Source organism: Rhipicephalus sanguineus, chromosome 1 (genome assembly GCF_013339695.2).
Source record: "Rhipicephalus sanguineus isolate Rsan-2018 chromosome 1, BIME_Rsan_1.4, whole genome shotgun sequence".
Lineage (NCBI taxonomy): Eukaryota > Metazoa > Arthropoda > Arachnida > Ixodida > Ixodidae > Rhipicephalus > Rhipicephalus sanguineus.
The window spans coordinates 51,226,989-51,251,407 of NC_051176.1; the positions used below are offsets into that span (position 1 = coordinate 51,226,989).

At 49.1% G+C, this 24,419-nt stretch overlaps 1 protein-coding gene across 1 annotated transcript in view; it reads right to left on the reverse strand.

The window, feature by feature from the left end:
- Positions 1 to 19,662, reverse strand: part of LOC119391368 (putative ferric-chelate reductase 1 homolog) — a 68,635-nt gene extending 48,973 nt beyond the window's left edge. Inside the window, exon 1 of the mRNA XM_037659054.2 lies at positions 19,369 to 19,662. Coding sequence (XP_037514982.1) covers positions 19,369 to 19,591 — 223 coding nt within the window. The 5' untranslated portion in view covers positions 19,592 to 19,662. The remainder of the gene's footprint in view (positions 1 to 19,368) is intronic.
- Positions 19,663 to 24,419: the final 4,757 nt, after the last annotated feature.

Here is a 24,419-nt window from a genome sequence, read left to right on the forward strand (position 1 = left end):
TTGGCTACGAGTGCGGTGGTCGTGTGGTTAGAGCGTCCTCCTCCAATGCGGAAGGTCCTGGGTTCGATTCCCAGCACCGGCTTTTCTAATCAGGAAAGAGGTACCCTAATATGGTGCACAGTGTTGTGGGTGCTCATATCGCAAGATGGTGGCTTCTCCATTCCTCTTAACTGCTTTCCCTCTCCCCAACGACGCTGAGCCGTTAGGAGTCGCAGAAATAAGCGTCTTTCTTATCACTACTACCCTGCACAGGGGGAAGGAAATCGAACGAGAGAGGAGTGAAAGCAAAGTGAACGGCGTGCGCCACACAGCGGTAGCCAGACGGCGTTGTCGAAAAGTCTCGTGCATATAAACTAAACAACTTAAGCGCCTAAAAGATATGGCCATCTGGGTAGAGTTTCTTTGGGGAGCATGCGCCTACAGCTTCTCACAATGACCGACTGCCCTGTGTATCCAGCACTGTAGCGCTTCACTTGCCTGCCGGCACTATAATGTTATATAATGCAGGCGACTCGAGATAACGTGCGACAGTATTTCTTCAAACCCATTCGTGCGTCATACATTGAGCTGCACAGCCATTCCGATGAGGCAGAGACCCGTGAACGCAGCGCTGTAGAGCCGTATACATCAAATACATACGTGAATGAGATCCTGACTGTATATGGGTACAGAATTTTGATTTACACATTCGCAAGAATCACTTTTCGAATGCATATTAAATGTGTTTCTTTTCATTGCGCCCCAAGGTGCAATGAAAAGTCAGCCATTAAAATCTTAAGGGCATGAACTTCCAGAAGAAGCACGAATTTTCACTCCGTAAAGGCGGGGAGCTTGTAAATCTATCAATGGTTATGCATAGCTCGAAAATCTTATACAGATTAAAACATTGAATGGCCTAGGCTATGTGACTGCACAATATGCGGTAATGCAGTTTTTTAAAGGCGAAAGCCTTAGATGACTCATGAAACGTGAAACGTGACCGTCGGCATCGCGTCAACACGAAGTGATGCAAAAAATCATCATCAAGTGATATGACTTCATCACATGACATCGTCGTGACGTCATTGACTGCTAAAATTTATGACGTCATTGTGATGCCATCATGACGTCACGGTCATAGTGAATTAATTAATTAATTAATAATATGTGGCGTTTAACGTCCCGAAACCACGATATGATTATGAGAGACGCCGTAGTGGAAGGCTCCGGAAATTTCGACCAGCTGGGGTTCTTTAACGTGCACCTAAATCCAAGTACACGGGCCTCAAACATTTTCGCCTCCATCGAAAATGTTAATTAATTCATTCATTAATCGATTGACCTCCAGAAAACGATGCGAATAGGACGAGTCCGCATGGAGCAAGATGCCGACAGCTCTTTTGTAATAGAGAAAAGAAAACGAGATGGAGAAAGGAGAAGAGAAAAAGAAGCCACCTCATGCGTCAAGGCATCCGGCTGCGTCAAGGCATCCGGCTGCCTTTTTTTAGAAAAGACTGCTACTGGGTGATTTTGTTCTTGTTATTGAATTTTTTCACCTGCTGTTTGGCCAGTAAAACAAGCGGAACCCTCGACCTAAGTTTGGCACCGGCTACAATAAAGGTCTTTACTCTTTCTTGAAGGAAAAAAACAGAAACAAAACAAAACAAAAAAAGTCGGGCGGAAGCACTTAGTCGAGATTGCCCGTCGTCGTCTCTCGCCGCCAATCTGCGCAGCCTAGCTTTGTCTATTGCTATTTGGGGCAGGCCTATAGTGATGGCGTCTTTTTTTTTTTTTTTTTCCTATAAAACAAGGCTCGGCATATCGGTCGGTACGAGGAAATGAACACGATAGAATGAAAAAAGGAAAGAGAGATAGAAAATATCAGGTGCAGAAAAAAAATGAGGGGATCACACTTTTTGTTTCTGTCTATTCCAATCTGGTTCTTGCTGCTGCTTCTGGAGGACCTCAGCAAAACGGACATTTCCGGGAAGACAAGAAAGACGGCGTGCCACACGGACGGTCGCGAGGTATTGCGCGTTGACTGCGCTAGTTCGAGCCACCCTACAAAGGCCCCAATGCGTGCCAGATGGCGGCAGGCGCATTACTCGGCAAAGAGACCGAGAAACGAGAGAAAAAAAAAAAGAAATGAGAACGAAAGAAGAAGACCGGCAAGTAGTACGACAGAGGCAGATATGGCGTGCACTTGTTCGGCGCATGCTTTGACCGAAGCGTTGCGTGTCGAGTCGCTTTCGTGAGTCCATGCACGCGAAGATTTCAAGTATATAAACAGGGGCGTTCGGACAAGCGACGAAAGGGAAAGCACGTCGCTGCCGACTCAGTGCACGGAGAGCGCTTTGGCAGGCCTGGCTGTGATGATGACAGCATATTAAATGACTGACCTCTCTAGAATGATCATAAGAACTTTCAAATTAGTGTTGTTATCGTTTTATTTTACAGACGACATCAAAGTTTATGGCAGAAATCTGTAGGAAGAACTTCGGAGGCCGGACTGGCAAATCGAGGGATTAATTCTTGGCCTTGCGGGAAAAAGCTGGGGATACGCACAACGTTTTTCACGAAATTCACGCCCCGTAAGCCTCGTTTACAGCACTACATACACACTACTCATAATTACTTGGCGTCCTGAAATGTCGTGGGACACCTACTCTCGTGTACGCAAAATGCACGCTGTCGCTCAAAAACACGAACGTGCATGTGCGTGTGCCAGTACTATAGGTGCGCACACATACGCGCACATTGTCCATCATCACTATTCAACCTTAAAAAAGCGATGTCAGTCACCCTACAGAGGACGCGTCGCGTGTTTGTCACGTTTAAAAGAAGGTGCGTTGCCCCCAGCAGAACGCGGAACTGTTTTCGCGTTCGTTTTCCGTCGGTGCGACTGTCTCCGGCACCGTCGTGCTCACTTCTTGTGGTGTACAGCTTTTCCGTGTGCGTCAACGACTCGCTCGCGTGCACGTTTAAGGCAACCTAGATTTAACAGAGACGCTTTTAACGTCCACATCTAGCGGGCGTCTATTCCTTCGATATAAGGACCACGGCCCAAACACGAAGCCGTATAATTGGTCATCATGTTGCACGGAAGTCTCCAATCCAGTCTGCGTGTGCCTGCTCGTGGCTTGAAATATTTTCTGAAGCAATGAAAGCTGGTGTCTCGATGGGGCGGTAGGATGAGGTATGTGCGACCTTTATATGCAAGCTCAAGAACTCGCAAGCGCTCAAGCACTTTAGTGACAGCGGATGTTTTGAAATATGCTTTAGGAGTGCTGTTCATGGGATAGTTGTAATAGCACATTGGTTTTTGGACGCGCTTGATCGATACCAGGACACAGTGAGGCACGCAGAAAAACACAAACCACAGCTTGCCGCTGACATGTGGTGCGAAACACATCGGCCAGAGAGGCACATGTATAAATGACCGCCTGGGAGAACACAGACAAAACGTTGCACGGGTACAGAGATGGGCACTTATCGATTCACGGTGCAGTGACTGTGGTTGCTCACCCGTGTTTTCAAACTGCCGCACAATCAGCCACCAGAAAGATAGAAGAAGCACGAGAGAGATGGTAGAGACACGAGCTATAGTGAACAAAGGGGCCACACGTATCAGCTCACCGTCTGTTGTTATGTCGCAAAAAGAATTGTTCTTGCTAAACTCTATGGTGTGATAGCATGCGTCACGTAGTGCAAGTTGGCATGCGGAGATGTAGGCAGGATGCTTCAACAAACTTCATTTTTTAGAGCGCTTCTGTTTGTGGTTTTCCGTGTGCCACACTGTGTCCTTGTCTTCATCAAGTGCGTCCAAATAGCAGATGTATTGAAGGTCCCAAGGCATTTGAAGTTAATGGGGAGGAAGGTGCGAGATTGGGCTTGTTGGTAATCGACATTCAGGAAACAGCGCAGCAGCGGACAAGGGAAGAGATTAAGGACAAGTGTTTGTCCTTGTTTCCTTCATTTTTTCTCTGTTGTCCGCCGTTGCGCTGTTTCTTGTAAAAAAAACATAATCTGGAGCTCTCTACTGTGGCGTGTCCCAAATAATCACACGCTCATTTTCTTCACTTATTCTTTTATGTCGCCCCATACCCATACTGAAGCGATTTATCACTTCGCGATGACCCGAACCACCAATTCGATTAACTGCGTGCAGTTGCCGCAGATGTACATGCGCATGCCCCGAAGAGTACGAATACGTCGATCGTTATAATTAATGGCGGGTTTGCGTGGCCGATCGGGAGCGCCGATTCCGAGCGCGCTGCCGTCGGAGACACACTTGGATTGCTTCGTTTCCTGAGGCTCTCAGCTGGTCTGTCTCCGAGCTCTCGCAAAGAACGCTGCCCTCGGTTGAATAATAAGAGGAAAAGGAGAACGAAGCAGTCTGTACGTCGGATGTGACGCGAATTTCCGCGGCGTGCGTTCGCGCGTTTAGCTTGTGTTGTTAAAATGTGGAATGCACGTGGCATGCGTTCTTGTGTAGACCTGTGCAAGCTTTAAAACGCTGTCATTGTGGCTGTTTACCTCACCTCAGTCGATACACCTTTTTGGATCTTTTAGTGCGCATATGTCAAGCCGGAGAAGAGGATAGCCGGCATTGTCTGCATTCTGCCGTTATACGGAGATGAAAGTACTACATATTTTTAGTCTTACATTTTGCCGTGTAAGGGTTAGTGTTTAAAAGGTGGTGTGTTTACTGAGGCGGCAGGTTCCAAATAAAAACACACATATTGGGCATGAAGAAATGCAAAGAAGTATATGAGGACAAAGGGCACACAGTTGATGAACCGATTGCTGCCCTCTATATATATACGTAAAAAAATAACGAATTGATTACCAAGAGGACACGCTACAAAGTGGGCTGTGATTGATGTCGCAAATTTATGGACCGGCTACTGCTGGAAACGTCGTATTTTTATTTTATTTTTTTGTACGTCCGCCTGCACTTCACATGACTTATTATTCACCGGATCCAAGGAACGTGAACATATGCATATATATATATAGCTGATGGGCAAGCTGACACTGTTGCTTGCTTTTACGACCTGTAGTCGCGATTCATGTCTCGCAAATTTAGCAACATCATTTCGCGCTCTATTAATTTGTGAGAGAAAGAATTTCTAATAATTGTTGGGGTTTAACGTCCCAAAACCACGATATGATTACGAGGGGTACGCCGTAGCGAAGGGCTCCGGAAAGTTCGACCACCTGAGGTTCTTCAACGTGCACCTAAATCTAAGTACACGGGCCTCAAGCGCTTTCGCCTCCATCGAAAATGCGGACCGCCGTGGCCGGGATTATATCCGGCGACCTTCGGGTCGGCAGTCGAGCACCATAACCACTAGACCACCGCGGTGGGTGTCAGAGAAAATTGCTTCCCTTCCTACGTGTACATGTAGGATTATCTAAGAGTGCTGGCCATTACCAAAGAGCAGTTAGGAATTAAACGCTTTGCCAATTCAACTTCCCGACGCTGAAGGCACAGAACCGAAGAACAACGAAATAAATAGCGATAAAGAAATAGAGGCATGAAAGTAAGGACAGCGAGTCAAGCGGAAAAGAATCAGAACTCTCTACGTGAATTCACCTTGTCCAACGAGCCGCAGCCTTACCACAGTGGTTTAAAGCGCCAGCGTTGGCCCGCAGAGCCCAATCAACGAAATATCCAGACTATACCGCAGTACATCCGCACAAAGGCGGCGCGCGGAAAGACACGGTATCGCCGCTAACAATCGTCTCGCGCGGACGAGGCAGTTCCGAGTGGCGCACTACGATATTCGCAATGCCCTACCTAGCGGCTACCGTTTGTTTCGAGCTGGAAAGAAAGCGATGCATTCCGATATGAGGAGAAAGAAGGAACTAATAAAAAAAAAAAGGCGCCCATAACAGCTGCCACCCGTTCTTCCTCCTGCGTGTTCCGCTCTTTCGCTTTCGTTCGGGTTTTCCCTTTCTGCGCTTTCTTCTTTTTTCTATTTTGTCTACTTTCAACGAGCGACTTCACGCTTCCTTCACTCCACTTATCTGACAGGCGGCGTGGAACGCATTAATCTGGCAGGCGGTCTGAAAGAAAAAGGCGAACCCTGTAGACTCGAGTCGCGCGCCCGTGTGCCCATTCCAGCGCGCGTGCGCGCAAACACAAACACGCGCAGAGACATAAGCGCGCAAAATCGCATGCGAACACGGGCAGGCGCGCTACAAGCAACGCACAAGCGCGAGCGAGTATCCTTTAATCTGCTGCAAATCTCGCGTTTCCGCGTGCTTACTGAAGGAGGCAGGTCTCGATAAAGATTTCACCTTTGCTGTCCACACCGAGTGGCCGTGCTTTTTGCTCCCGGCACTCGAGCCCTCGGCGACACGCCTGTGGCCTTCTCGGGTTGCAGCGCAGCGGTTGAGGTGTATGTATGGTTCGGCCGCGCATCGGATCGTTATCTGCCGAGCAATGTAACGGATACCCTAAAGGCGTTGCGGGAGAGTTAATGCGCGTGTGCACAGCAGCGCATTCCCTCTCCTCTTCCCTTTCTTCTCACACAGCACCTTTCCCAACTGTTTTTTTTTTCTTTCCTTCCACAAGCGTGGCCCCCGGTGGTGACGGTGCTGCTGTCTATTCGTGCATTACATAGGCAGGCACGAGATACTGGCGACCCGCGGGCAGATTCGTGTCCACTCGTTTTGCATCGTTTCAGACATTTATCGGTTATCCCGCGAGGCCGCATTTCACTCGCGAAAAAAAACGTCCGCTAATTTGTCGATATAGTACTTTTCCACCAACCTTCTCACCACTCCCACCTATTTTTATTTTCGTCACCCTCTGAACATGCTTTTTGGATACGGGTCTATACGTAGCAGTTTTAAGGAAGCCCTCTGTCGAGGCATGTGACTGTGTTTATCTGTGTGTATCTAGAAGGGTGAGGGGAGGGGGGGGGGGGCATTTGCACTTCCTCTCGAAGGACGACACGGGTATAGCGCCTACGGCAATTGCATTTTTTTGTTTGTCGAGCGACCAACGCAGGTATTGGCTCAATTAAAGAAATGACACGGAGTGAGGGCATAGCGTGCCCTCGTGGGCAGGGAGGAAAAGGGGTGGGGCAAAAAACAACGAGGCCCAATCGATTGTGCGGCGAAACGCGGTGGAGCGCTGCCAGCGCTCGAAATGCTGGAGGCAAATGGGACAAGAACGCCAATTCGATTACGATCTGCGTCGTCGACACGCGCTCATGCTGCCCTCGTTATGGAGAGCCGCGCGCGGCGGGCACCGAATGCCGCGGCGGCCCTCTAATGGGCGCCAGCGTGTTGCGCGGAATTAGCGCGTTGTCGCGCGGCAATCAATCGATCGAGGCAGGGTCCTGACGGCCGCAGGGGCGGTAGGGGTCGACGGGCTGCGAGCCGCCGTTGTACCTGAGCTCGAACAGCGGTGACGAGGTCGCGCGAAAGGCGAACAGAAACGTTCAGTCTGAGGGAAACGAGTTGAGGCATTTATCACTTCGCGCTGCCGTCTATCTTATTACGAAAGCACTTACATAACTGGGAGGAACTGTACTACCGTGGGAGAGAGAAATAGAGGGCAAGGAGGAGAACAAGACGACGTTTGCTATCCTACTCCGGGGGTTTTGTAAACGAAAGGAGGAAACGAAAGGGAAAGAGAGAAAGAGGGGAAACGAGAGAGCAGAGGTGTACAGGTTATACTCTCGGGCTGGCTCAATGTAAGAACTACAACGTATGGCTTTCTGCCCCAGAGTGTTTAGTGACAAAGCACCGAAAAGTACTGGAAGAACGCAACTTCGTATACACCTGTACGAGTATAAATTATTTAAGGTAGAGCAACAGCTAACGCTCTCAATATTTTAAAAAGGCGGTAGCCTGAACATTCTTTGGCCCTTGTAAGCTGGAGAGGGAAGGCTTTCTGGCGCTTGCAGTGACATATAGAAATGACTGGCTTCATTGTTTCTTTTTGAGTGGCTTGTTACTGGTTTGCCTATCTCGAGCGCTGAGTATTGTGCATCGCTGCCCCCTTTTCAAAGTCTCAATATGACACCATCGTGTCCTGAGTATCGTGGAGTAAATGCTTGTCACATGGCCACGAGAAATCATATATTCCACCAAAGCATGTGTCTTGTTCGCGAACCTGTTCAGGAAAGAGAATACAAGAGAGTCTACCTCTGGCGCCAGCTCCTTGCATTATCTGGTTTGCTCGCTGTATGCGTATAACGTATCTGGTACACACATACAGCCTGTGGTACACACTGTGTGTGGCAGCACTTTTCTCAGTGCGCGAGCTAGCAGAGAAGCCCACTGCTTAATGGCAAACACTTCATCGTACACAACAAACTGTAATGCTAACACCTTACTAACCGCACTGTATGCAGTGGACACAGTGTCGTCGGGATATATGCATCGAGTCTGGTATCCAAACGTTCAGGAAAATATGTAAGCTTGAAGGAGTGAAGAATCCTAGAACAAAGGGTGTCGGTGGAGCCAAGGTTTCTAGAAGCAGACTTGCCTTCTTCAAGGCAGAAACTGCTTTCAGTTGGTGCCTTGACAAAGACAAGTCTGCTTCTCCAAACTTTTGCTCCACCTCCGTTCAAGGATTTTTCACCTCTTCAAGTCTGGCACACTTGTTGCATTCCTCGCATTAGTTATTGCCTTGGTAGCCGCATACCCTCATGCTCCGGTTACTCAGCAATATTCAGCAATATTCTTCTACGATTCTTGTACAAAGCATGCAACCTGGTACGATTGGCTACACAGTGCAACGCAGTGTCAGCACTATGATTTCAGTAATCTTTTGCGCTCGCCGTCGCTGTCAGAGCCGAGCCGATGTCAGAACATAGCTTTCCGTTTCTCATCGGGCCTTCCTCCTCGTTTCTCGCGGATCCAGCTTCCTTCCAGTTGGGACGACGGCGAAATGCGTTTTCCACGCGGCACACTTTTTGCCCCGCTGACGACGCCACAAGGCGTCCCATCTCGCGCGCGTCGAGCGAAACTGAGGCACGCGCAAATGAGCCGCCGCGTGTACATATTCCCGCGGCCGCACTCACGACTTTCCGTCACGGCCAGAGACAGACAACAGCATACGTCGAGGTGCGGGCACACGCCGAGCGTTGTTGCACGGAATGGGAGCAGTGCGAGGCCGAGGGGCTCGCCGCATGCACACGGGCATTACGCGCAGGGATCGCTTCGTTCCAGACGCATAGAGCGCGCGGCCGCACGTATTACACATACAAAACGCGGCGTACAGAGGCGCTTACACGAGGAACCCCGCGACATCGTGCGTTGCGGGCGCAGTGCGCCGCAGCGACGTCCGCTATGCGGGGAGAAGGGCGTCAAGACGAGCAACAGCCTTGGCGACGAGGCAGCGACAAACGTACGGCCGAAAGCCAAGTCGAGAGACCAACGTTTCCATCTTTGCACGTACGCCGCCGTCGCGGCCATGGCATCCTGGACGCTCAAATTGGCCCGCGTGCGTTATAGACTGATATACGGGACTTGTTTGTCCGCTTCGGCTTGTTTGTTTTCCCGCCTGAGCACCTGTTTGGGAATGGTGTGCGTCGTCGTGGCGGCCGAGCGCTTCTTCCCGATGCTGCGGCGGCGGCAACGCGTCGTGAGCGCGCCCGAGAAGGTAGTACGTCCAAACAGATCTCTCACGGCGCGCATCACCCTCACGTTTCTATGCGGGAAAGTAAAACGAGCACTGTAACCGCAAACAAGCAAGGCCGCGAGGTAGCGTGCGAAGGAACGAAATAAGCGAGCTAAGGGCACGCCGCACATTCACTGTGCTTTCTTTCCCCTGCGTGCCTATTAGCGCCCGAGGAAAAAAAAAAAGTCTGCACGACCGCAAGCACCGCTAACACGCAAGCGGACCATCTTTCCCCTTGAATCTGACTCGATCAGTACGGCTTCAGACCCCCCGTTTCTTTTTTTTTCCTCCGCTCACCGGAATTTTTTCGCACTGGCGTCCTCTGTCTACAAAGTCTCCACGCGTGGTTGCAGGCAACGCGCTGACTGCAAACGCGTGATGCATAGCAGACCTTCTTATACTTCGGCCTCACCGAGTGCGCCGCGCAAGACGCAACGAAACTCCCTGCGTGCCACCGTTTTGTGGATGCAACGCAATTCAGGTAGCTCGACTGGGTGCGACAGAGGTTCGGAACTGCCGAGTTTTTGTCGATCATGCCGACCGATGCATGCGTGGATCACTGCATCGCGATCGTGTGCGTTTTTCGAATTACTTTCGAAAACGGGCCCATTGAAATGCGCAACTGGTCGCTTCTTCTGGCAAATTGCATATCGAGGGGCTCTGCTTTATCGGTCGCCTCGAGCAAGTGAGCTGCTATCAGCGCGAATCACAATATCCCGCAGCGCCTTTAACGGCGTCGCAAGCCACCGGAGTGTGCGGGTGATATTATGCAGGCGATAAGGCGAAGACGTGTCGCACTCCTGCGCATATCTGAGGAAACTTGAATGAATGCACGCTTGACAATGTCAGCTGTAGCCCTTCTGACACCTTTCTTCACACGTTGAGGAAGTGACTGGCCGTGCAAGGAAGCGGCGATTACGTCCGCTGAGCCCACCTCTGGGACACTGCAGGACGAATGAATCCCGTCCTTCACGACCCACGCTGATACAACCAGAAGAAAACGCAGCACTCTCGATACCTTATACACGGAAAATGCCGTGAGTGATGTTGCAATCTTACAACCGATTGCTAAGAATAATATTTTTCTTCGGCTTTCACGTCCGAAAATAACGATATGATCAGGCGGTATACCGTAGTGGGGGACTTCGAATTAATTTCGACCATGGGTTCTTTCGACCACCTGCGGTTGGGAATCGAACCCGCGTCGTCGAGCTGAGCAGCGCGACACCTTACCTGCTAAGCTAACCGCTGGTTAGGAGTGAGCTGTGTAAATTATACCTTGAATAATCAAGTGCGCGCAGCACCACGCGCCAGCAATTCTTGCTCGAATGTACACTGATACGCACTGCACGCGTGAAGGCAAGATCCTCGTGTTTAAATTCTTTCTGCTCATAAACTGCGCTTCGTGGAGATGAAAACATCGGCGAACTTTGCCACGAAATTGAGTGACTGATTGAGCCCCGTGCTATTCAGACCAGCGCGGAAGAAGATTACTTCATACGCCGATCAGCACTTGCTGTGCCTGCGTCCATGTACGAGATTGTCGCTATACGCGACGCATCGTGTAAACAGTGCATCAAGAAACATGTTGGCAACGCCAATCAAACTCAGTATCATTGTGCCTTTCAAATTCGCGCCAGAATGCACACTGCAATTACCGGTCGTGTGCTATAACTTCACCCTCTGGCGAAAATTCATCCTTACTAGTAAGATATACAACGTGAAGGAGGCCCATAGACGGGGGGGGGGGGGGGGGGCAAGGGGTTCCCCCCCCCTTCCGAAATTTTGATGAAGTATGTGTTTTTACCAAAAATAAATAATAGAAATAGGCGTTTTTCTCAAAAAGTCTAGGTTTTCAGCAAGTGCCCCCCCCCCCCCCCCCCCGCGAAAAAAATTCCTAGCTGCGGGCCTGGCGTGAAGTATTTCTAACACGCTTTCAACGAAGGAATGCATTTATGCGTTCAAACACAAGAGGTGAATGAGGACCCCGTGTTTGAAAGCCTTTTGTTCAAACCAAGCTTGAACATTTTGTGAGCCATCGCCGACCAATCAAGACAGCCAGCGAGGTTATGGTCGAAGATGCCGGCAAGAATATAGGAATAAAACACAATCGCACCGACGAAATCGCCGAATAGCTGCTCCCATCCACAAATGCAAACATGTTCTGCCTGCGCAGCCGCTTTCGTGCGACAGGCAGGGGCGGGTTGTCGGGCGAAATTACAAACGCACATTGTGCCTCTCGTCCATTTTCTTACATTACAGGCGCAGTGACAGGCGGAGGTTTTCGAAAGCGCGGAAGGTTTCCCCACTGTGAACCGCCTCTTAAAAGGTGCAACCTACGTGAAATACAGGTAACATCAGCACCAGTGCTTTAAGCGAATGGGAAGAGGATGTGGTGCGGATAAGTGTTGCTCGCCCGCACGTCTATAGGCGAACTACCCACGATACGCCTATGTAGTTCGCATGCCCACGATGAGCGCTCGGTGAAAACCGATTACCTCTCCCTGGACAGGCGAACGTGTACCAGAGAAAAGGTATGGGTGCGAGACAGGTTCTTGTGGATGAAATTTAGCATTATCGAAAGCAACGCCGCCCATAGACGTGGCCCGCTATGTTTTATATGCTTTTCCTGTTTTATGCTTTATATGCTTTTCCAAGCAAATTTGAGAAGTGTGTCTGTGCAATAACGAGGTTGCCCATTGGGAACTCTATGACGCTAGGTTGTATGGTATGATAATCTCTTTAGATGTAACTGGCATTTAACTGTAGGGGAAAAGAACACACAACAAAATTTATACGTGTTTCAGTAAGAAATACTTTCTACCAGACTAAACTGTCGTTCTATAGTTTTCAAAGCATAACGTCTTTCCCCCGTTCACTATCGGGAAAGAAAAACGTGTTCGTTCCGTGCGATGTTTTTTCTTTTTTCTGTTTTACGGTGGTGTTCTCCGCAACCAGTGAGGTTTCCGTACGGTTATATATGTTCCAGACCCACTGACCTCTCACTCATCGCAGGCAGGTAAGGCCATTACTAGGGGTGTGCGAATATCAAATTTTTCGAATACGAATCGAATACGAATATCCACCTTCGAATATCGAATCGAATATCGAATATCAAAGGAAAAATGCCTCCACAGTAACAATATTTTATTTAACATGTAGCTATTTGAAAAAAAAAAAGATATTAACAGCCTGACTGGCAACAAAACATACACTGCTATCTCCAGAACACAATGTCCAGGCTAGCACAATGCACATCACAACACAATCAAATATCACTACACAATGAAAGTAATGACTAGATGGTGGTATGAAGAAATATGAGTTGCTCCACATGATCAGGCAGCAGGCGCTCCCTTCTAACGGAGACAACCCCCCCCCCCCCTGCCACTGAAAAGGCACGCTCGCTTGGAACAGACATGGGGCAAAGCTTTGCCAGACTGGGGTATCTGAACAGTCCGCCACCAATCACGTGGGTCACTGTCTTTCTTCAGAAGTGGTCCCGTATAGTGAACGAGTGGTAGTGCGGCACGTTACGGCCGCATAATATTCAAAATGTACGGGTACATGATCGCCAACAGCGCTGCACGTCGGAGATGCACCAGCAATAAATCATACGTATTGGGGTGCTCGTCGCAGGCAGATATCGTGCCTACGTGTACTTAGGATGTTTATCGCTCCTCTCGGCAACGTTTTTAGTGATACGTACGCAGCATAAATGTGGAAGACGAGGTATTTTATGCATGATAATCGAATCGCATATTCGAATTTTTCGAATATTCGAAGTTATCGAATATTCGAAACTTTTCGAATACACGATTTTCGAATCGAGTACGAATATTTCGAATGTAATATTCGACGAATATTCGAAACTTTCGAATATTCGCACACCCCTAGCCATTACGTGTAAGTGAGAGAAAATAATCTTGTCACGAGTTGCTCTATTTCGTGCACGCACGGAAACCATTTAAAATATGTAATGCATGTATAATCTCTTACGTACCAGCCACCGCGCTCGCAACGATAAAATATATGTTTCCGGGTTACACGTAACACCATTTCAAGGGGAAAAAGAAGAAAGTAACGCATTCTCGTGTTTTTTTAATGTCATCCGTAAGTGTAACGCTTCCGGCGACACGCTCACCCCATTGTTAACAGCGAAGTGGCGTATGCAGTTGCACTACATTTTAGAGCAACACGATCTCTGCGGCCACCCGCGCGTTGCTATCATTGGCCATGCGAGAGAGAACAGAGAACGGCAGCCTTCCGCGTTTTTTCCCCCATCTGTTGTAATCACGGGGCTCAAAAGAAAGCACTCTAATTGAAACATGTTCATAGCAGCATCATGACGACACGCATTCACATGTGCCTATAATGACGCCGTAGATCTTGACAGCACATTGTCGAAACACAGGGCTATCCTTCGCTGTATCGTTACCACCTGCCATAAAAAAAAAAAAAAAATTCCCGCATTATTTACTACAAAGAAATATGGTTCATGGCTACGGTAGCTGTATGCTAGCATGGCGCATGAAGCAGCTAGTGAATCAGAGTAGAAAGATTTATAACAAAACGCACGCGCGCAGCTCCTGATCGTCTTGCCGTGTATGCAAGACTTTGAGTGTATGAGCTTTAAAATTGAGAAATATAAAACGCATCAGGAAACGCCATATGAACGTTTGAAATCGAAAGCTGGAAGATCAAGCAAATACGCGGAGCTATAACATCATTTCACTGGTACAAATGAGACATTGAGATGTTCCGCTACATTGTTTCACTACGGGACCTCTTTCTTGACTAAAAATGTATAAAAGTTTGTATGCATACTATAAAGTGATTAAAATTTAAGCTTCAACAACTGAACAGTCACAGTGCCAGACTTTCCCTCTAGCAAGTTTTGTAGAAAAATCTGTCAGCAGCATCCTGATGCTAGCTGGGCTTCTCCTCGCATGAACCTTGCTATTCTTACACTCTAAGGCAAGATTACTCGAAAGAGGAGAAACGGAGCCCAATAGGCACGCGCGATGAACGGATAGACTGCGAAGGAGCAACCGCAGAGGGACGCGTGCCGTGTGCAAACCAGTTAGTCTGCAAAGGGACCAACGACGCGGGAGATGCAGGCCATGTGCAGAGATGAGTTCCGTGTGCCAACCGTTGTCAAGGGAACTAATCTTCCTCCCAGCTCAGGGGTTAGTCTTCCCACTTGTGTTCGCGTTAGCGGTTGTGTCGCGCTCGGACAGTTCAACGATCTAGGAGCTACGCTGTGGCGCCTTCGATATACACGTATGCGTGGATGAGCGTGTGGTGCTGCTTTTACTTTTCGCCGTGCCCATGAAGTCTGGAGCTGATCTCGACACGTCGCGATGCCGCGCTGTATGGTGCGGTCACAGCACTGCGTCGCCACCGGCTGGGAACATCGGCCGAGAAGACAATAGGCCTATCGGATCCATGATTTCAATCTGACTCTGGGCGTAAATCGGCGCTGGATCCTTTCACAACTAAGTGATCACTCATTATTCTGCCGTACCTGTCGCGTGCGCGAAACACATCGCGCTTACCGGCAACGGGCTTGATCGTGTTGTATATTGCGCGCACGAAATGCACCGTGAATGCCGGCTTGGGCGTCAGCTCGCCTGTGCTTTGTGACCGCATGGAAATTGGCCACCATTGCCATCGGCCGCCCGGACGCTCGCTCATCGAGGGTTCGCCGCGATGATGAGCTGCGGGCTCGCGATATTGGACAGAGGCCTCGCCGCTGCGCTGCAACTCGTCCAAAACGCATTGCGGTGGCCGGCAATGAGCCCGGTTGTATGTGGCGCGCTTGAAGTGCACCGGCATGGGCTTGCGGGGGGCCTTAGCTAGCCGACTTTAGCTGTGCTTCAGAACTCTGTGAAAATTGGTCGATATTACCGTCGGCTTCCCCGTCTCTCGCTCGCATGCAGCTCGCCTTCGTTCGTGGGGGCGGCACCGCGTTCGCTCGCTCTTCTCTTCGAGGTTCGCTGGCGGCAGCGGCGGCTCACGGGCTTGCTCTAGCGATACGACGCCGCTCGCAGAAAGCTCGCCGACTCGTTGGCGGCACGGCGTTAGGTGGCGCCTCGGCGTGATGGCTGCGCACTTGAGCTGTTGCTCTATGTGGCTCGAAATGCGTCTTTGATGATGTATGACATTACGGTGAAATTATTTGCATGCCATATTTCAGACGTGTGTTTTTATTTCACCTTGCACGTATCTGCCACGTGCGTGCGTCTTCATCCTCTGTCACGTATGACTAACTATTTGCAATCTTTTTGTGCTTTGCAGGATGCAGCCGTCGTCCACGACGTACAGAATGCAGTGTGGGCTGTCGTTCATCTATCGTTTCCGTTGGAACATCTTCACAGAAAGGACTGTACAAGATATGACAACGCGGCTGCACCTGTATTCGACATTTTACAGTGAATTCAATGAAAGAAAACAGAAACATCATATGTATAGAGAAAAATAAAACGTTTCATTGTCTCACTTTTGTCTTTCGTTGTCGCATTGACTGCGAAAACAGTGATACACGCATGACTAAACATTTTTTCGCGTGTTCTTTTTCGGGCCATTTGTTGCTCACCGCGAAAAAAAGAAAGAAAACACGCGACAAAAGTATTCTGCCTCGCGGAGAGTAACTAGAAAATAATTCATGGGAATTAACGGATCATTTGAACTGGGGATAAACAGTTCATCCGAATGGAGTATTTGAGTGGACCGACCATTCGTCCGGCGAGGTGCAACCGTGGGGACCGTAACAGTTTCCCGGTAAGTTGTAAATGTGAGGACTAAATGTTAGTCCATTGGGGTGATCTGTGGAGGCTAACTGTTAGACCTGGTGCCGTTAGTCCTTAAAGGGATTAATGATTGTGGCAGCCCCATTAGTCCCCAAAGGGACGAACGACACACCCTTTTGCCTTAGAGTGCACTTAGAACGTGCAAATTGACCTCGACGGTTGCAGTAAGGCAAGATGGTCTAATTTACTCTGCACGCTGTCTTGCTCTAATCCGCCGTGATAGCTTAGCAGTCTGAGGTTTCACGCCGCTAAGCTCGAGGACGCGGGTTCGATTCCCAGGCCCGGCGGCCTCATTTTGGTGGCACCTAAATGCAAGAACACCCGTGTACTTAGATTAGGTGCAGTTTAAAGAATGGTGGTTCATTCTGTCTTGTGTTAGTACGTTGTGCTAGAACTTTGATTGCTGCTTTATTCAACAGAGGCGCTGAGAAGTGCTCAACGCTTAAAAATCAATTGGTACTCACAACTAGGTTCGGCTTCACGGTACTCACCGTGGAGCCGAACCATGAGAGTGAATCAACTTGAACAATAAGGATGGCACAGAGCAAATTCGTCAAGCACTCTCATATCATGAATGGTGCTTTGCCACTATCCCTCTAGAGGAAGGTATATAACAGCTGCATCTTACCGGTACTCAACTACGGAGCAGAAACCTGGAGACTTACACAGAGGGTTAAATTGAAACCGAGGACGGCGCAGCGAGCAATGGAAAGGAAAATGATAGCTGTAACCTTAAGGGACAAGAAGAGAGCAGAGGGGGTCAGGGAACAGACGGGTGTTAAGGACATTTTAGTCAAAATCAAGAAGAAATGGACATGGGCAGGGCATGTAGCACGTAGGCAAGATAACTGCTGGTCATTAAGAGTATATGACTGGATTCCAAGAGAAGGCAAACGCGCGAAGGGGAGACAGAAAGTTAGGTGGGCAGATAAGATTAAGAAGTTTGTGGGCATAACGTGGCAGCAGAAAGCACATGACCGAGTTGGTTGGCGGAACACGGGAGAGGCCTTTGCCCTGCTGTGGGCGTAGTCAGGCTGATGATGAATTAGGATAGGCAATTGTAATCGTACGAAGGTGCCTGTAAGCGACAGAAGGTTGAGCTGACTGGTAGGCATTCATGACAAAAGAGTAGGGGTGTGCGAATAGTTAATTTGAGAACCGAATTGAATACTAGTCCAACAGTGATGACACCGAATCGAATATGAATAGAAATCGAATACTCTTCGAATAGTTTTCGAATAGTAAGTTAACTATTTTCAAAGCAGCCCTACACTAGTAAGGTAACAATTTTTCAAAAAAAAAAAAATCCAAGATTTCGACAACATTTGATTGGAACCAACTATTCACAAGCTTTAACAAAGGAACATTACAATTACTTTTAACGCACAAAAATACCCCGATTATTATACTGAAGCACGCACGTATAAAGCAGCAACTAGAGTCTTCGCAATATTTTATTAGTGCAGAATGAAACGTAGCGGTGACTACAGTATTCAAGATGGTCAAAAGCTTTTGAATAAAACTGATACGTAAACGCCTTCATCCGTTCATCAATAAAGCGTCGATAGTCCTGTAAGTACACAGGCCGCACGCATCTGGGTGACTCGATGATGAAAAGAAGAAAAGTTACCCCAGGCTGTTCGAACGTCTCGTTCCTTCGAGCATTTTTCTTCGTTGCTGCCATTCGAAAAATATTCGGTATCTCCAATATGTTCTATTCGATTCGAGTACCGAATCGAATATAGCTCTAGTCGATTCGTTATTCGAAAGTGTCGAATACTCGCACAGCCCTACGGACGAGGGTGCACCTGCAAACACGGACACAGAAGAAGAGAACGAGACGGTGTTTGCGTTGTCCCGTTCCCTTATTCTGTGTCCGTGTTTGCACGGAACCCTCTTTCGTGACGGTCTCTGTACGCGCGTAAAAGCGTACAGGAATCCCCTGCATGCCTAGAAAACACCTTTGACAGCCTGCTTATTGAAAGTAAAGAAGAGGTGTATGTCTCACAAGAATTAAAGCGGCAAGCGGCACGCAACATAGCGGAAAATTATCGCGTAGTATCGTGAAAGAACTAATGCAATATTCCCCACAGGTATAACGGAGTCTAGAGTTGGTAACTGCTTTCAAGAATTATTGACATAGAGCTCGGAACGGTGGCGTTGAAGAAGTGAAGAAGACAAACACGACGGGACAGGGCCATTGAGAGGACCTTGTCCCGTCTATGTAGTTTTTTTTTGTTTTCGCCACATCTCCTAAATGACGAAAAATGTACATGACGAAGGAGGCCGAGCTAGTCTCCTAACGTGCACATTTTTATCATTTGGTAATGGAGCACACAAAAAAGAAGAAAACAAGTGCATATTTATAAAACGTAGCACGGGAAACAGCACGACGAGAACATCGATACTAAACGCCCAAGTTGATGGCAAATAATATATAAATTATGAACGAAGCTCCTCCGAGTCGCGAGGATGTTATTGGTCCGATATTGGCCAATTGTCTTGCCAATATTGGTCCAATAGTGGTCCTGCGCAGAATGCAGACAATCTACGTGGTCAGACTTGCATTAAGCGTTACTTAATTGCTACGGGTAATATTCGTAATTTTCTGAAATACAGAACAGAGCTTAAAGCCTACGCTTTCACGCAGACAAATTGAGAGGAGGCTAAGAGAATATATTTCAGATAACAAGGTGGCTCTTATGTCGTGGTTGGATCGAGTTGCTTTCACCATAGCGGCTAATTATAGTAAAAAACTGCATATTAAAAAAAGAATAAGAAGTAAGAAAGAAAAAAAGTGTCATACAGCCTTTCTGTGCTGCAGCACCGCAGGGTAAACGTGCGGTTCGCTCAATGAGAAAATAGTAAGGTGACAAAAGCCCTCTCTGGGCGTTGCGCTTGGCGAATAATCTTCGACACAAGGGCTCTCACCCTGGATGCCGTCGACGTTCTGGTAGGAGAAACGGTTGGAAGACGCCACGAACGTGAAGGGAGATTCGTGCGCCGGCTTGGGCGCCGTGTAGACGTGCCGGGGCAGCATCGAGTCGCAAGACTCGGCCGGTCCGCCCTGTGGGAACGCCTGGGTTATCACCGTCGCCAGGAGCAGGGCCAGAGGCGCGCAAGCCAGCGCCGAGCAGACACCGCGGTTCTTCATCGCTGTATGTGTGGTATAACAACCGTAGAGAACGATTGACGCCGACGACGACGGGTCGATGATAGAAAATCCGGGGGCGGTGGTCAGTCAGTCCTCCGCGTCTTTTGGCGGCGGTGATCGCGGCACTCGCTCACAGACGTTTTTGGAGAAAGACGCGCCAAATCCTGCTTCTGCTCTCGACGATGGTTCGTTCCTGGACTGCTCGGGCTGCTGGCTGTCCCGCACCGCTGGCCGCGCTGACGGAAGAAAGGGCAAGGAGAATCCACACACACGCACAAGCGTCTCTCTCGGTCACACTCTCGGTTTTTTTTTTCCTCTCTGAAAGTGAGCCTCCCCGTTGGGTGTCTGGCCCTCTCCCGCTCCACCTTCTTCCGTCACTTCTGGAGCAACGGTGGTTTCCCTTTTCAAACGCGGCGGCGAAAGCCGCCGCCGCCGCCGCAGCGGTACGTGGGCCCCCCACCCTCACATTCTCTTTCCCGACACACACACGCTTTCCCTTGCCCGGCTAGGCCGGCTTTCCCAGCCGCAGTTAACGGCCCGCTGTGTCGCCGCTAGCGGTGGCGCTCGCGCGGTGGTCACCTCTCGTCGCTAGCGGAGGCACACGCCCTTGCCGAGAAAGTCCCGTCGCCCGGCCGCCCGTCGGCGATTGCCCTGCGGCTGGCCTCCGCGACTTTCGAGAAACTAGTTTCTGCTTCTCTTATTCGTTCCTGTTCCCACCGGCAATCATACGCAACTACACCTTCCGCTTCTTAAGGACACTACGCTGAAATCAATATAAAATGTCCCGTGCAAGGCGCTAGTAGGGCCTTGCCAAGAACGGCAGAGGACATTAGAGGGAAAAAAATGAAGCGAAGAAACAGAAACATAATCAAAATATAGGCTTGGTCTGCAAGGACAGGGGTGCCACCGGATGATCGAGTGCCGGTGTGGCTTTGTGTTAGCTCGGTATTTGTTGGTGCGACGGTCAGGCCCTTCTCGATAGGGCTCCAGGCACCCCGTGTCTGTCCAGTTGCGGTATAGCAGAATAAAGAAAAAACTTAGAATTAAAGGCCAACAGATATGCAAGACTAAGTGGAGAGAGCACGGCGCGCTTGTGAAGCATGCTTTACGGCTGCGATGCCTCCCTTTCCCCACCCCCTTCTTTTATCGTCGAATAACTTTCAATTTGAAAAGACGCAGGAGATAAAGCGGTTGCCACCCTTTCCAACAGCGTCTGACTGAATTGCACAGCTTATAATCATAGTTATTTTACAGACGTACATCAGTTGCGCCCTCAAGTTTCCTATCATTATTTTTTTGGATGCTCCTCATGCTTTCGTACAGGTTCTGTACAGCTGAAGTAACATGCGGGTCTACTGAACGACACGCTTTGTGGCACGCTTCACTTAATTCAAAATTATCGAAGGAGTTTAAGAGTAATAACCATTCGCCTGCATTCTTTATAGCGCACAGGCTTCTAATTTCCACCTGTTCCGATGAATCAAAGATGAAATTGGTTCACTAAGGCGTGTAGCTACTCATAGAGCCCTGGTCTCGATGAGTAGAGACCAGGGCTCTATATCTCTTCTACCAGGAGGCATAACAGTAGTGGTGCAGACACTGTTGGGGGGCTAGAGAGCTCGGTGTTTTATTGCGACAGCGATTGTATGGACACTCTCGGCTGGTGTTTGCCGTCGGTGTCACCGTCATAGTCCCGCACATGTATATGTATATATATGAAAAAAGCCACAAAAAACAAAAAACATCTGCGAGCGTGGATTCGAACGGGCGACCCCTGGCTCCGCAGCGCGCGGCGTTAACCAGCTAGGCCACGGAGCGTACGTTCCCCAGCGTACTAACGGCGAGGTATTTATATACAGCACTTACCGCTGGCGGTACGCTGATCTTGAAGGCATTTCAGCGTGTTCTCTGCATTACCAGCGGGATAGCGCGAAGGGCGTGCTTTAAAGGTCGTTGCCCCGCTCGTTGCGATGCGTGCGCTCCCCTGTACGTTGCCCTATACAGGGCGTAGTCGCCCGCGCGCGCGCGATTATCTCGTGATGGTGGCGGTTCCTTCATCTTGTGCTTTCACCGGAAAGCTTGGGCTGGAGTTACAGAGTGCGCGAACGTCACTTCGCTCGCTGCAGCGACCGCATTTGCGAAAGGAACCCGCTGCTCAAACACAAAGGAACGCACACTGGGACAGCTGTTAGTCCGCGCTCGTCCTGTGTATACCTGCGCGTTCGTTTCGTGCGTCTTTTTTGTGTTTGAGCAGCGCGCTTTAAAGGGACCCTGAAACGGTTTTTTGAAGTTTTGTCAGCGTTTAGGCAGGAGCATCCCCAAATCATTCGCACCAGAAATTAAGCGACGCACTGTGTACCAAGGCCGCTACGGAATTTATATAACCTCCTGCTCACCACTGCCTTGCACCCTCAACTCACAGACACCCTGACATCACCGGCGATCGCAGCGCTCTCATCAGCGCACTCGACGGTTTAAACTTCGCCCAGTCATGGTCTCTGTGCGCTGACGGGTTGCGCGCAATCTCGGAGGCCCAACAAAGACGAAGCTCGTAGAGTGGTTGATATCTGCTCCGACAGGTGCCGCCACACTACCAGCAGATCTTATTTTATTCTCCTGTACGGCGACAATCTGCAAAAGCATGCGGACAAACAAAAATAATTCGAGAACGATCACCGATAAGCGTAAACTCGGGCAATATGGGTGTCTTCAGGGGTGACGTTACAGCCACAAAAACGTGGATCGTGGCGTTGAACGGGTAGCGAGAGCGCGACGCTCATTGCAGCGACGGGCTGAAGGGATTCCGCTCGCCAGATGCCTCACGAACATTGCACGATGTCGCAGCTTTACAAGTCACCAAATGCTAGAAATTGCTAGATACGTGGTACACAACAAGGCTAGGGCAATTAATTATGTCCAAGAAAAGAAACCTCGAGATAAACACTGTCGCTCAGCTCACGTCAACACGGAGTACGTTGTAACACAGGCAGACGACGTTCGCTGCCCACAGGAGGTTCAGTGACGTGTACTGGACATATCCAATCAGATCAGCCGCCTGCGTGACGTCGCGCTTCCAATACGACGCGCACTGGAAGTGGGCGGTTTGAAAACGCGTTTGGCTGAGCCGCTGTGATCGGTGGCGATTCGCAGCTTTAAAGCCTTGTAATAAATTACACAGTTTTCGCACAGAGCTTAAATCGGTCTGTAAATGATCCTTAGGACTTGCTCTACCGGCTCAATGTGTTCGTACAAAATCGTCAAAACCGTTTCAGGGTCCCTTTAAGTGTAGAGCTGTGACAGTTGTTAGCTCGCGCTTGTCCTGTGTTTGTTCTTTTCGTGCGTCTTTTCTGCTTGTGCAGCAAGCTGCAAGTTTCGAGCTGCTTGCCATTCTTCGCGCGACATTCCGATTTGTTGCTGTCGCATTCATTGCTTCGCCCTTGCGGCGAAACTGTGACTTTTTTGCGGTCCTTTTCCTTCTTTCATTTTTTTTTGTAATTCCTATGACCGCTGCGTCTTGCGTGCCATGCTCGGAAGTGCTTTCAGGTCATGCAAAATGCGCTACAATTGCATATATGGTTAGTCATCAAACACCAATGAGCGCAGAGATATGACTGCACATTAATGCCGTATTTAGTCCACAAAACAACCAAATTTCTGCACATTCTTTTAGCGTCCTAAGAAATTTTAACGTAATATCATTAAAGGGCTCGTATCGTAGAAATTCCGGTGTCGGCGTCGGCGTCGTTGGTTGTCAGCGAAAAATCAGCGTTGCCCGTGAGCGAAAATTCGAAAGAGATGCAAATAAATAAGTAATAAAAATGTTTGGTTCGATTGGGAATCGAACCCGGGACTTCGTCTTGTCAAACGTCGTGTCGAGCAGCAACTGTGACCCTTTATTCTAAGGGCCCGGTCGCGATCGCTGGCGCGCGCGCTATCTCGGCAGGCATCTGCAGACGGCTTGTGTACCCTTCTACGGGCTGTGTTCTCAACGCGAAGATACTGGGCGAAATCCGCTTCTCTCGCTGGAGCGGCTGTATTCTCTTACACCAGCGTTTTGTAGAGTTACACGAGACCAGATCCAAAAGAGTTAGCTGCCAGCCTTACTTCATATAAGATTACAATTTGTTGCTATCGCATTAATTGCTTCACCCTTGCGTGGAAAGTGTGATTTGTTTTCACACTGCTACACAGTAAAGAGCACCCAGCTGCTGCATAAGGGTGCAGTCGACGTCTAAAACTGTGGAGTGCCGCATTAATAAAGAAACGCTGCATTCTCGAGCAGTTAGTAAAACAGCAACACCGTGGAGCGAGAGGTCGCTCAAAAATACTGACTCTAGAGGTCTAAAACCTAAAAACTATGCATAGTTATGTGCTCAGGCTGCAGAAGTGTTAACTTTTTCTCGGCACCCGCGATATATGCCGCGTGTGCATACGCTTCTAATTCAGTGCACAAGTCGAAAGTGAGCACTGACGTCTATTGAAAGGAAACAACTTGTTCACTCAAGGATACGAGCGCTCTTTATTACGAGGCTGGGGCTCTGACGTACTATACCTTTAATCCGCGAATTCAATTGCAGAACATATCATTATACACTAACGAAAACTTCTGAAGTGCTCGCAGATTATACATTCAGTCATGCTTGAAAGGTGAACAACATAGGTCGTGAAGAACTCGTCAACCACTGGTTGAAAAGATTTCGCAAATGCGGTGAATCTTCGCCTTTGTAGTGGACCCGGACTGGGGTTCGTTTATTTTAATAAAGTTGTTCTCTCTCGCTCGCCTTTGTAGAGTTGTACGATCATTTTCAACCAGCGCAGGTGGGTAAGA